General features: G+C 38.4%; 1 protein-coding gene across 2 annotated transcripts in view; it reads left to right on the top strand.

The window, feature by feature from the left end:
• The window catches only part of CA10 (carbonic anhydrase 10), a 151084-nt gene that overhangs the window by 121497 nt on the left and 14655 nt on the right, over positions 1-14932 (top strand). For both annotated transcript variants that reach the window (XM_063175791.1, XM_063175792.1), the window contains exon 5: positions 3255-3440. In XM_063175791.1, the coding sequence (XP_063031861.1) occupies positions 3255-3440 (186 nt within the window). The remainder of the gene's footprint in view (positions 1-3254; positions 3441-14932) is intronic.

Raw genomic sequence — 14932 nt, 5'->3', positions numbered from 1 at the left:
AATCATTAACTTGTAGGATTTTGGACTTTTCTGTTTTCTCAGACCAGCTTTATGGATGATTTATTATGTTTTCTCTATTGCAGTCTCATTACTAGCACATCAGATAAATGTGAATATTAATCTTTTTTAAAAAGAGGAGATCAAGATTTAGTGCTTATTTCTTCTCCAGGTTTGTTTGCTGAGTTTTCATCTTTGTGTATCTTTCAAGTCAAGCGCGCAGAGAGCAAAGTAGAGCAAGAAGCAGCACAAAGGCCACCATGCTGAAACACCTGAGATCCATCTGACTAATTAAGGAAATCGTTATATAGATCTTAACAGGTGTTTTTTATGAGCCTTTTAAACTACCCTATAACATTTTATCCAGTCCACATATAAAAATTAAATACTGTGCTTTTTGGAGTAGCAGAGACTGTTCACTGAGACAGGAAAAGGGAACATCTTTCCCACAAGGTGCCTACTCTCCATACCATTTACTTTGTAGGGTAACGTACAAAATGCAGAAAATACTTCCTTGTCAACTTCTACACCTGCCACGTTTTGTAAGGCCACATGCAAGTTTGCTTTCCCCAAAACCAACTTAATTTGCTGTTCTGAAATGAGTCGCCATCACTTTAAAGGCTCAGTACTATAAATATGCAGAATCCTTCTCTTACCAGTAGTGAACAAGATCAGAACCTCATTTTCCTGCAGTAGCAGTTAACACTGTACATAAGGAAAAGAAAACATATTTGCTCTGCAAAAGGCATTTGTGGGTGTTGAGCTTGCTAACAGAGGGTGAACACATTCAAGTGTTTCTGTGTCCTGACTGTAAATGATTGTACTTGAAACATACACCTGTAAAGGTGGCAAGATTTTGGGGTTGTGTATAAACCAGACAATATCCTGAACTTCAAGAAAGAAATTCACATATGATGGTCCTTCCCATAATCAAGCACAACCGACTATAGAGCCTGGGCAAGTCACAATGTCTCCTCACAAAAAAAGAGTTCCTCAATATTTCAGCCTTTTCATTTAGCTTTAATCTCAACACATGGAAAACATAAGACCCTACTTCATGAATGGGCATGTCCTGAAGGTGCAGTTTGGTGCTGAATCTCAAGTGCTCTCTGCAGCTCCTCCTTCTTTGGGCACACACAACAACAAAACCAGCGCTGCCTCTAAACCTAAGAAGGCACATCAAAGGGCCAGGCCTTGTATTTTCATATTGAAGATCTTGGACTTTGCTCTGCCTGGTGCGCAGTCTGTGCCCATGCAGGAGAATTTAACAGTCTCCCTTCTAGTGTTCTCACTTCCCATCAGATCAGATCAGATGGCACCTCAGATGCTCCACTGCTTTACTGGTATTCCCCATCTGCAGCTATGCAGGAAAATTCTGGTTTCAAGACGTCAGTACCGTGTCATCATGAGCGCTGCATTTTTATGAAGCGGGAAATAAGAAAGACAAATGTTACTCCTGTTCATGCATCTGCCTCTTACCATTTCCCCTCTCTACTCTGTGGACAGTGATTTGATTCACACTGGGGGTTATTTGGGTCAGTTTTACTTGGAGAGAGGAAATAATGGTAACCTCATTTGAGATTTATGCCAGTTTAAGTAAGAAAACGGTTTCTGAATATTTTTGCATAGCTGCTGAATTTAACTGAGGGTTCAGTGAAGCATGAGCTTCCAAGTGTAAATAAGGGGATTTATCCATTTCCCCCTGTTTGTTTTCAAACTCCATTTGTTATTTATGATTAGCAATTTTGTGTCATTTATATGCACTGTACTGAAACTGAGTTCAATAAACTAACCTTCTTTGACTTATTAATCTGAACTTGGTATTTAATTATTATGCATGCAAAGTCAAGTAGAAAAAGTAAGAAGCATTTATAAATAAAATCATTGTGATTTATTTGCAATGAACAGGAATATCTGTCTTTATGCCTTTTCATAAGAAATTTATTACTGCTTACTTTAAATTGGAATAAGCATCAAAAAAAAAGTCGAACATCTGTATCAAAGTTTAAAGAACCACAACAATCAAAAGCTGTTCAATCTCCTACATTTAGCTCAAGTGCACAGTCTGTTCTGTGTAACTTTTTACAATGTACTGTGAAAGAAAACACATCATTTAAACTCAGTAATTAATATTATAGATAAAATGACACTGTAGCATATTACCATAATATGAATTACAGTAATATTTACCATTAATTACCATAATACTGATGTAGTATAGGATATAATATATAATAGTCAGTGTCTTTAATTTTACATTGAAGTGCAAGAAGCATATTGTTGCTACACTTCTGCTTCTTAAATTAAACGAATGTTACTCAAGTGTACATTTGTATCCATGCAGAATGTTTTTAAATAAATAATAACTCTAATTCAAACTGGTATATTTGACTTTCTAATGGCATAAATTAAAGAATTTCTAGGTCTAGAAACTTTTTCTAAGATGGTGGAAATCATGACAGAATTACATTCCATATGAAAAGTTTTTGCAATCATTTTACATTACAGTAGCTGTAAATCAGTTTGCAAATTTGCAAATGAAGCACAACATTGAGCCTTTTAAAAAATCAAGATGAATCTTAAGGGGCTATTTGATGTGTAGCATGAACTAGACATATATAATCAAATTGGAATTAGTTCTGTACTTCTCTGGTTAAAAGACCTGGCAATTGTAGACATAAAATATTTATAGCAAAACAAAGAGACCTGCATAGGAAGACAGTGAAGGTTTTTTATCTACAGCTCCAGGAGACATAGAGTTCCGTATTAATGAAAAATTGCATCTCAGCTTTTTGAAGCACCTTTACTTTTGGGTAACTTTGTTATAAATATTAAAAGAAGGGGGAAAAATTAAATTTCAGATTTGTTCGAGTGTACTTTAATAATTTATGTCAGCTGAAATGTTCCCATTTCCTGTGCGGAAATTTTCAAATGAAGCCATTATTCAGACCTGGCAAGAAAAGTACTCTAAAAACCTACTTAATTAGAAGTGCAACAGTCCTATCCACCATGTCAGCCCAAGGCTAAAATGTGTACATAGGGTTTTAACAAAATATTTGAATACACAACGTAAGGTTCAAAGCAGAAATTGAAGTGTGACCTGAGGTTGGTTGTTTCATCTCACAACCACAAGATGCGTCGCTGTACTTGAGTGAAGGCGCGTAAAGAGCAAAACCCCAATCAGTTTGTAAGTTTTGGAGATTATTTTGAAAAAAAAAAAAATATTTTCTTTTTTTCCTCCTCTCCACTTTGTTTAGGTCAGTGGGACGATGTACAACACAGGGAGACACGTGTCCCTGCGGTTAGACAAGGAGCACCTGGTGAACATCTCCGGGGGCCCCATGACCTACAGCCACCGCCTGGAGGAAATCCGGTTGCACTTTGGCAGCGAGGACAGCCAGGGCTCAGAGCACCTCCTCAATGGCCAGGCCTTTTCTGGAGAGGTATGTCACCGTGGGGAGGTGGTGCCGCCAGGAATTACCCGCCTCTTATTTCTGCCCAAAGGTATTTGCGAGTTAATCTGTAAAAACTCTTTTCCTGCAGCCGTTCTGAAAATCGGGGAATTGTTTAATCGGGTCTCTTTGGATGGGGCCTTTATGTCTCTTGTAAAGGGAAGCATGAGATTAACTACAAAGTAATCCTGGAAGTGCTTCAAATTCCCACAGAAGCGCTACTTTTGCTTCTCAATGGTGTGTAAAACTTCACGTTGAGTACCATCCTGCCTTTGATTCATGAAGAAATAAGGCGATACTTGATTCTGGAGAGGACTCCACAGAATTCTGCTCCAGAAATAAAGTTAACTGCATACATAGTCCCTGGCAGAATAGTAATGTTTTATCTTAAATGCGTGTCTATAACATGTATTTCCTGTCCCAAGAAAGACCATAATTTCTTGATTCTGATACCTATTCTAGAATGGCTCATTATTCTTGCTGGATAAATATTTTAGTGGCTTAGATGGAGCCCTTTTTCAAGATTTACAATAAAGTTTGCAGATTTTCTGGGACAAACAAAATGGGATCCTTCCATTTTCCTTATATAGGAGCATTCTCACATAAAAGAGATGCGTGAGGTTTGCAGTACCCCATCGTCCTCCAGCTTGGGCCATGGCTGTGAACTATGCAGTGTCCAACTCTACAACTCAAAATAATGGTTCACAATAACTCTATGTTACTTTAGGGATTATTTTTAAAGCCACTCTCTTACCATTCTTTCAGAATATCAAAAAAGAAAAGCTTTCTAATCATAAAGCATTTATTTTCTCAAAGATGAGTAATCAAATTAACATCTGTACTATGCATCACAGACTGGTGATGAGTCACTTAATGTGTGGCATTTTCTTTGGCACTGAGCAACAGCAGTTATTTAAGAGTAAGAAATTAATTGCAGCATTGTTACCTGATGATGTTATAATTGATGGTAATCATTGGCTTTGTTTTATAAGCGACATATAGCCTGTGGCAGCTTTTTTGTGAAATTACTAATGACTTACGCAAGTGATTTTGGTTGCCTTTGTTCAGTTCTATAAGTGAACTCATCATGTATTCCTCCTTTAAGTGCTGAAAGGATGTTGTAGTAAACAAGGTCTTTGCTTTGCTGTTCAGACACATGAGAGCAATATTCAACAAAAAAAAAATTGACAGAACATGAAAGCAAAAATCTGGTTGAAACATACCACAGCACTTGTAATGTGTCACCACCATTTCAGATGCTTCTAAAAGAGTTTTTAATTCATCAGTCCTAGACTATAACAATGGAAAAATGTAGAGCATTGTCTGGCAATACTTATTGTTATTAGCTATAGGCTCTTCTGGTTTTGAAAGCTAGAGTTCTGAAGTACTATTAATATTTGGTGGTTTTTAACAGAGACCTCAACATTTCTTAATAAGAGCAGAAAACTGAGCTTGGTGGAAACTGCTGTTGGTCAGTCAGGCACAGCTGGGTCTGCAGTGTGTGCAGGATTCATCTCGTTGTCTGAATCCTCCTGCACTGAATAGAAAGAGCTCAGCACCTTCAAAGGATTCATCAGTCCTGACAGCCAGAGCTGGGTCTCTTAGGACGGGGCAAATCACTCTGTGGAGATGCATTTTCCTTGACAACAGAGCACAGACAAACAGCAGGCAGAGGAGCTGAGATTCAAGGACTCCCTTTCAGATACTGAGATGAATTCAGTGCTTTGGTTGGGGTTTTTAATGTACCTGCCATGAAAGCACTTTGTCACTGATGATTTGCCATAGGCACAGCTTGCCATATGCAAGTTATTACTCTGTAAGTTTTACCAAAGGCAAAGAGAATTCTGGATTTTAGCTAGAAAAGGCAAGTCCATTACTGTCCATCTCGTTCCATCATCTTGAACTTTATTTACTTTTTCTTATCTAAGTATGAACATGCCACTACTTTACTACTCTGCTAATAACAGAACCAGCTGGCAGCACAGCCTTCATCTGCTTAACCTTCGGTGAAGGACTGGCCAGAAGCAGCTGTCACATTCTCTCAAATGCAAAATTCTTAGGAATAACGAAAATAGATTTTTTAAAATTTCTTTTCCAAGGCATGTTCAATGTGAACAGTATATATTTGGTGTATTTTGTTACATGAATAAATCTTTGCTCTTCTCCACTTTAGCCATTTATTTCCCATTTCCTCTGATAATCAAAGCAGAAAGTGACTGAGCTATCAGTCCCATACAGCACCTTCAGCCCAGCCTGATGCTTTGAAATCCATGTTCAGAGCACAGCATGGTCCCATCACTTCCCATGCTGGCACAAGAATTAATCAGACAGCATCCGTGGCTACAGGAGCTCAGCCACCCAGTTCTCATTACCTGCTGCTGTTTTGCCCCCCTGAAGACTGAAGTATCCTGGTGAGGCTGTGCAGACCCAGCTCCTTCTTCCTGCTCCGATCCACCAAACTCTCAGTGCAGCACTTGCACTGCACTAAAATTCGTTAAATAATGCATTACAGGAGCACGGCTTTCAAATTAGGGTTCTGCGAAGATTCTCCAGAAGAAGCAAACTTCTACCCTGTTCTTAATTTTATTTTCTGGGAGAACAGAAAAGCTTATGGTAATGTGCATAAATGATAAATTAGCATACTTGCCTGAAATAAGGAATTCGGATTCAGAGGAGGATAAAAGACTTCTTAGTACTACTAAGTGTACCACTGTCAAGTGCTTTAGAAGACAGATTAGTGTTCATTGCTTGTTCTCTTCACATTAAGAAAACAGGTAAGGATCAATAAAACATCACAAAAATATGCTACCAATAAAAACATCATGAAAAATACATAAATCATTTGCAGAAAAATTCACCATGGGCAGAACGTGAAGCCCTCTTTACCACACACTCCTTTAGCAGGATGTGCCTGTATTTCAAAGACAAAAACTAATAATCAAAGGGCCAGGCAGATTTCTCATCCCAGTAATGAGTATTGTGGTTTTGGAACTCATGGGCTGTTCTGAAGAGTATTGTAGCACTCACCTGTGGAGCCAGTTTTACTCAAATCACAAATTACTACGCTAAGACTGCTTCAGTTGTTTTAAATTTTGGCACATTTTATTCCATTTTTTTCTCTCAGAGCAGTGGAGGCAGTGAGATATTTCCAGTGAGGTGGCTCATGGACAAGCCTGGGAGGGTGGTGCTGCTGTGGTTTCAGCAGAACAACCCAGCCCTGACCCTTCCTGGTTTGGGCACAATTACTGCTGTGAAAGAGGCATCAGGCAGGAATATTTCCATCTGCACCCAAGGCTGCAAATCACAGCCTAACCCCAGGAACTCTAGTGTAAGTCAGAGTACTCCATGGGAGCCTTAAAGCTGTCGTGCTTTGGGTACCCAGGTTGTCCCTTTGAGAGTCTGTCTGTACCCACAAACATGATTTTACTCACTCTCAGCCAGCCCTTCTTTGGGGAGGGGCATCACAGGCAAACCAGCCAGTTCCCCAAGGCATCTGATCTGCATGCTTTTAGATGAATCACAAGACAAATGGGCAGGAAATCAGGGAAATTTCTGATAGTTTCTGCTTGTCTTTCATAAAAAAAAAAAAAATCTCTTTTTAATCAAGTTCCCTCCACAAGGTACTTTGGTTTTGACACATAAGCATTTTCCAGCAAACCCCCGTTTCAGCAAAAAAACCCCAACTAGTTCTGCTTATGATTAGTGCAAACCCTTATTCTGTGTGAAGCCCAAGGGTGTGTTCAGTTAAGAGGATTTTCACTGTTTGATTTATAGCTTAGAGCCTCCCCATGTACTGTTCCTAAGTCACAGAAGGCACAGTAGAGGAACTGTTCTTCCTCCTGACTGGTAGAGCCATTCCCTGGTGCAGTTAATTAGAAATAAAAAGGAATCACCCTTATTCTTCCAGATTCTAATGAATGTCAGTCTATTCTATTCTCATAGGATTTCCTTTCAGAAATCCAGGAAAATGATGAAAGGAAAAGTGGCAGGGCAGAAAAATCCCCAAAAACAAAAGCAACAACAACAACAAAGAGTTCCGAAAGCCTTTTACCCATGGCCAATTTGAAAATATCTCACTATTTTTTAGATACAGTCAGTATTGAAGATGAGTACTTCAAAGAAAGTTGGAGATCTTTTGTTAGAATTTTGAGCTGTCAGGCAGCATATTCAGGGTTTATTCCCACTAATCTTCATATACATAAAAAATCCCTGGAAATGAGTGAAACCATGGGGATGATGACAGATGTAATTTGGGATGTACGTTGTAACTGTTACAAGCACATAAACTATGGGGGTCACAATACAAGAAAAAATAGGATGCGATCTCTAGGATTCAAAATACTTAAATTCACCTAAATTTAAAATGCAAACTCCATTGTGAGCTTTTACATGATCTTTGTTTTTTCTTACTTTATGTACACAAGGTATTGCCAAATAATAAAGTATCCAGAAATTGCTAATACTGTAGAAATTACCAAAAGATTAAGGTGAAAAGAGAAATGTAAAGACACAGGCTTATTTACTAACAAAGAATATCTCATCAGTTTTTTGATGCCATCTGTCTTTCAAATGATCTTTTAAACTCATCAATATTTTGGTTGTGATCACCAAACAATCTTTGGGCAGCTTGAAGTAGATCAATTTTATCTGTGTACTGCTAGATACTATTCCTTATTTTGTGCTTATTTTTTCCTTATAAGTGGCAACTTATAACTAAAAGTGAATTACTATTATTAAATTTGAAGATGTACATAGTTTAAAATAATACAATATAAAAAAGGAGAATTCTAGAAAACCAACGGAATTACTGAGCTGTATCATCCTATATCAGCTGAAAATCTGTCCTTTAATGTTTATGAATGTTTAAAAGTGCAGTGAGGAGCTGGAAGAGACCATCTGTCTCCTTTTAGTTTGTTGTTTTGTTTCAAGCTGGGCCTGAACCAAAATCCTAATTCAGAAATGTGCAGTGCTGGAAGCTGTCATGTCATGGTCCCCTTGGAAATTCTGAACTGCGAATAGCTGCACACAGCAGACACTAATGACAGCCCTTGGAATGCTATTAGCACGTTTCCCCATTAACTACCAATTACCTCACAGGGTAATTCTTGTGCTGGGTTTGCAAATGATAGAGGGTGACTCAACTGTGGTCAGGACAGCAGGCATGGCAGGGTGAAGCCATGAGAGCTCATGGTGTTTGCAAAGACCCAGAAATTTTGGCCACCTGATTTCTCAAAATTCACTCTGTTTTTATTCTGTTCCATTTATATGGAACAGAATAAAAACGGGCACCTTAAGCAGGCAGAACTTGCACTGTTGCTGCTCAAGTCAAAGTTCATCATCCTCAGACAGTGCACTGTGCAAGCTGCAACACCCAACTCCATCAGAGAGCAGTCATGAACCTCCTGTCATATATACAATATATGTATGTATACAATATATGTATATGTGAACCTCCTGTCATATATACCCAATATTGTGCCACCCAGAAAGCCTTTTGTCATCCATACCTGAACCTGCCTCTCACCAGCTACCTTTCAAATTTCCAAACTTGTAAATATAGAACAAGAGGTTGATAAAACAGATGCCAGATAGAGAAGACTGTAGTATAATAAATACACCAGGCTAAGTAATTTAATTTAAGTACAAATTAAAGTAATTCAGAAGGTCGGGGGTTTTCTCAGCCACAACATCAATTCTGCTGAATTGCAGCATCACTGTACCTTTAGATTGTACATTAATGCTGCCCTCATTGTATGATAAAGTAAAATACTTTTGTAACACAGTTAATGCAACATTTGGTATACTTTTTTTTTTTTTTGTTTCTGAAATCAGTTGATTCTAATTATGCTACGACAGAGCTAAAATTCAGAAAGCAAAGACACAATTTAGCTGTTCAGAGAAAAGGTGAGATACTGCAACCTGCCAGAGCACTTGAATTGATTCTTCCCTGCTTCCAGAGGCACTTGCAGTGGCCACCTGTGATTTCCCCAGAGTGATGCAGGTGCTGGAGCAGCATCACTGCCCTTTTCCATCGTGACAAAGCAGAGGCCTGGTCTCAGACTGGCATTCACTGACCCCTGAACCCCACTGAGACAGGAAACCAGGGCGTATTTAAGGACCATTTTGCCTCCCTAGGAGATGCACACTGGGGGATGGAACAGCTGGATGGCAGTAATAATGCTGGAAGAGTGACACATTTTAAGTGACAGAAAGAAATGGATCAGAAAAGGTCAGAGGAGAGGTTTGGTGTTCATGAAAATGGGAATATTTGGGTTTGAACATGCGCTAGGGAAGTGCCACAGCTTGTGTGGCACATGCAGTATCAAAAGAAAGGCTGGAAAAGAGCAAGGCTCAAAGGGAATCCAGCTCTGCTGGGCACAGACAGCCATGGGCAGGGCTTTGATTTCATCTTGTCATCTGCTGCCACTGTCCAGAGCTGACAGGGGTGATGGGAGCAAAATTTCACTGTGTTAAATGAAGGTGGGAAGCCTCAGTTCTGTGCAGAAATATAGACTGACTTGATAAAACAGCTGAGTTTAATTGGAATTACAGGGGGAAAGTAGACAAACTGAAATTTGGACTGGAGCACCAGAGCCAACAGAAACTTTCTATTATGTGGTTGAGAGATGTAGTGCCCTGAAGTACTAACAAATGCATTTTTACGTCTCATCTTGATAGACTTAGAGATTTTTTTCAGGAAATGTCCTAAAAATCTCCACCTTGATTTTCAAACTCACAATTGTTTTCAGCAAACCTATTTCCCTGGTGAGTTGCCCTCTTTTCTTCTGCAGCAAATTTCTTCTGCTTGACTCCCAGTTCTGCACAAAGTGATTTACCAGACAGATTGCATTTTTTTTCCCCTTCTGGAAAGTGTCAGTTTCTGAGCAAGATCAAATAACCTTCTGCACTTCAGTATTGACTAATTTTAATTATTAAAACATTTCTCCCAGGAAAAACTCTTCATGCTGTTTGCTGAGAAACCAGCAATTTTTAATAGGATTAAGGGACTTCTTGAGGAATCTGGGAACTCTGTAGACAGAATTCTGAATTTATACTGGGCTCACACTTCTACAGCATTTTTTTTAAAGTAGGAAGAACTAGATTTTTTTCTTTGCCTTTTCTATGTGTCTCCGTTTAAACTTGAGATAATGGGCTTTGCAAAGCCTAGAGAAAAGGGGCACATAATTTGGTATGCAGTAAAACTAAATTGTATATATTTGAATGGTTTATACAGCTAAACACTTACTTTGCATATATATTAAGCTTACTAAAATCAGAAATATATCTTTTATTATTAATCCTTTTAGTGATACGCCATCCCCCACTGACAGTTTAATATGGAATCCTTTCCTCACAACAGCCTGGCAAATTGATACTGTTAAAGTGTAACGGAAAGAAAATAACAGCTACATTCCTACTTGAATTTATCACGTTTAAGTTCTCATGTTTTCCCATCATTGACAAATTATCAGATGTTTTAGCAAGGTAATAGGATAATTACATTGTTTCTACATAACTCAAAAGCTAAAAACAGCACTACCTGCATTTAAAGTAAAACACAGCTTTTCCTACAGACACCACAAACCAGCCTATCTCACCTCAACAACAAACTGCTTACTGCAGGATAATGAAATTAAATACAGGCTTAATGATGTAAGATTGACAAAGTAATAAAGTTATAGAGAGAGCCAACATTATCTTCAATTAGGTGTTTACTTTCGTTGCAGAATTCTTAGCATTACAGTTCAAAGAGCTGGATTTTTATCTCCAGTAATTTTCAGCTCCATTTCATCAGTGCACTAAGAGAAAGGGCTGTTGTTTTTGTTTTTGGGTTTTTTTGTTTTAATTTGCTGTGCAAAAGCCGTACCGGAGGATATGGTACATAGCAAAGAAATTAAATAAAGGCAGAGGTGTCAGGTGCAGCACTCTGTCTGTCTGTCTGCCCTTGTCCATCATGCCCAGCCCCTGAACAGAAATGGAACTGGAGATGGTTCTTTAACAAGGTGGGCTCAGAGGTCTGGTGGATTTTGGAGAAGGCTTGAACTGCTAATTCCTCTGTCAGTGACCTCCTGTGGCATCCTTTGTATTCAACGTCTCAGGGCAATGCAGTGAACAAGAGAAACAGCATCAATCACCACTTCTCCACATTCTTGACATGCAGGAACCATTTTCTGCTGGTTTCTGGGCTCATCGCTAAAGAAACAGAACTCCAGCAGAAATACAGAGCACCATTATGTAACTGAATCTACCAAATGGAGCATTTATATCGAGTTCATCATCATGGTGGCTGACGATCTGCAGTATTTAAAATGAGAAAACAATTTAAATGCAGTGTTTAGTCAGAAAATCCTCCACAAAGCCAGAAATTATGATAGACTCATCTAATAGTGATTTTTTTCCCCTACATTACCCTTATTCTCTCTTAAGATACAACTTTTGCAGATGATGGATTGGCTCAGTGCCAAATTACAGCTTGCAGTGAAATTCTGCATCAGCCAAGACATAATCAACATTAAGCATTTGAGCCTCAAACTTCAATTTGATCCTCACACAAAGCAAATTGCAGAGAAGTGTCATTTATTGATGTTTATCCAGGTCTTGCTCATCTGCTAACGATGAGTGACAAGAGTGGTTGAGTGGCAGGTCAGCCAAAAATACCCATGTTTGGAACAGTTGGGTTCCAAATGACACAGCAGTGACTCCCCTGTCAAAAACCCTCCCCAAGGCACTCAGCAGCCAGCAGCCAAGGAACTCCTCTGTCCCTCTGAGGCTCAATTTGGATTTTTCTTTCCTCGAGTTTTCTGCTGTGTGGAAGGGAGCACAAATAGTTGTAACACTTGCAACAGTTCCAGCAGCATTTGGATGTCAGGAATCCATCACCACTCACTTGTCACCGACATCTTTTCATAAAAACCCTTTCTTTAGGATTTTTCCCCCTTCTGAGAAGCTGAGAGGCCTCAGCAACAAAATGTAAACAGTGGTTATCTGCTGCTGTGGAATGCAACAGGTGCATCTGGGATTGGTCTCCTGTGGATGTTTGGATTTACTGACCACTCACGGCAGAGCTGCTCTCGCTTTCTGCCTGGACACAGAACTTTTTTATTCATTCCTTTTCTATTCTTAGCTTAGCTAGCCTTCTGAGAACTTTTCTCTCTATTCTTTTTAGTATAGTCATAATGTAATATATATCATAAAATAATAAATCAAGCCTTCTGAACATGAAGTCAACATTCTCACCTCTCTCTTCACCCTGCAACCATTACAAGCCCTGCAACACTCACTTTTATTTTTTCAGCCTATTTACGTAATTTTTTTTGTTGTTGTTGTCACAAAGGTGAAAGTCCTGAAAGCAAATTCTGAGATAAGCACGGCCAATATGGTCTCTTCAGACAGCAATTTGTACTTGGTACTGTAGGCCTGGCGATGCTTAAGAAAAAATTCAAGTTTTAAATATTACCTGAACTAGTCTTGTTTCCTACTTGCAAATAAATAGTATTCAGAGTATATATAAATATTAAGGAGAAAGACTTAATCATCTACATTTCATTTGGGTACATTTTTAAAAAATATTTTTTAGCTGCAGTGGTTGCATATAAACAAAAAATAAGGCTCTGTTAGAGCCTTATTAGGCTGTAACTTACCAGGTCAGCAGCCCAAATGGCCTCTAGAAATAACTAGAGAAAACTACTTCAACCCTAAAGCAAGTTATGGCAGAGCCTTTTATATATTTATTATAGATTTATTTCTAGGAGCCATAATACATGCTGGAAATAACACCCCATGTTAACATGCTACCAAGGAACACTGGCTGAGGCTCGCTGTTGAACACTCTTTATTGCAAGTTAGTTCTTGTTACCAACTGCTCTAACAAAATGGTTAGACGCCATTTATAGCTTCAGTGCTAATTCCAAACATGCCATTATTTCTAATAAAGTAGATTTTGCAGCCAAGAGTAGTTAACCCAACTGTATTTCCACTTTACTGCACGATTATTGCATTTCTCTACTCAGCTGTCTGCTCAGAAGCAGAAGAAAAATGAGTTCCTTCCATGCATTCTTAGTCTTACTCTTTAAAGTAAAAAATAATTCTAATATTGTTTATTTATCTAGGATAAAACAGTTGACATATAGCTATAAATGTGGATGACAAGCCTGTCTATTAAACCAGTTATTTATATACATTTCTTTTAAATCAGAAAATAACTGTCAAAATCAGTAAAAAATGCAAAACAAAGCACAAAGCACATTTGTCAGCAAAAGACTAAATAACCTGCATTTTAATAAAGAGAACATCAAAAAGAGTTAAAAATTTATTTCAAGCAACTGTTTTTTTTTGCATTTCTCCTTAGCTTAATATAGCCAAGTTATTTTTTTAAAACAGATTTTAATCTTAAAACTGCAGTAATTTCCTAAAGTGCAAAGTAAACTGCAGTACAGGTGATCATCTACATTTCATGTTATCAATTTATTAACAAAGCAAGAGCACTGCATTGCTGTATGCGTATACATAAAGAGTGAAAGGTACATTTGTGGATTAATTAATAGGTAAAACCACCTTGTCTGACACCAACATTTCATGGTTGAGTGCCCTGGGCATGAAAAGATGGTTTGGTTCTTCAAAGATAAGAAAATTTTCCTGGATTGGTCCAGGCAAACAAGACAAATCAGGAGCACAGAGCTGGTCCGTGCTCTCCCAGCTGGTGCTATGCCTTTCCACAAAGCAGGAGGTACATTTAATTTAATTTAGGACAACTTTAAAAATGGTTTGTCAGTCACACAAATTGCACTGATCTCATACCTGTTCATACCCACAAAATTAGTGCCATAAATAACTCTTGAGTTTTACAAGACCTGTAAGAGCAATTATATTTTAACAGTGGAATAACTGTTCTTATTAATAGCTTTTAACTCAGTAAAATTGTTTTCCTCTCCAGGCACCCACCGTGCAGAAACTACATTTCTTTTGCTGTTTTTATTAAACTTTGGAGGAACAAAAATGCATAATTATTTTCCTTAATGATATCCTAGCTACTTCTTACAGGAACTCTGAATCTAAACAAACATTTAACCGGCCTTCTTGAACAATTTCATTTGCTTTTCTTCCCTGCTGTGCTGAAAACACACTTTCTGCTTGCTCTCAATGAGGAATCCCAACAGTTTCTCAGATAGTGCAGCATACCATAAATACTGTGGTTACAGATGAGCTGTTTCCTGCTGCCATTTACTTCATGCTTTACTTCTCTCATCATTTACAAATCAAAAATGCTTATAATTTTTCAAGTGAGGAAAAAGGGTACTCTATTATTCCCAAGAGGACTGTGGAAAACTGTGTGTGAACTACTGCAATATTCTAAATTCCCTCAGTTTCCTATTGCTCCATTTTTGCCTGCAGCAGAACACGGGCAGTCCTGAGAGGCTAAAAAGCTCTGTTTCTGATTCTGGTCTTGGTCCAGTGCACATTCTTGGGTGGTGGAACAAGGCCAC

This window comes from Melospiza melodia, chromosome 24, assembly GCF_035770615.1.
Source record: "Melospiza melodia melodia isolate bMelMel2 chromosome 24, bMelMel2.pri, whole genome shotgun sequence".
In the NCBI taxonomy this organism is placed as follows: domain Eukaryota; kingdom Metazoa; phylum Chordata; class Aves; order Passeriformes; family Passerellidae; genus Melospiza; species Melospiza melodia.
The sequence above is the reverse complement of the archived record's forward strand: the minus strand, read 5'-3'. Positions and strand labels throughout refer to the sequence as shown.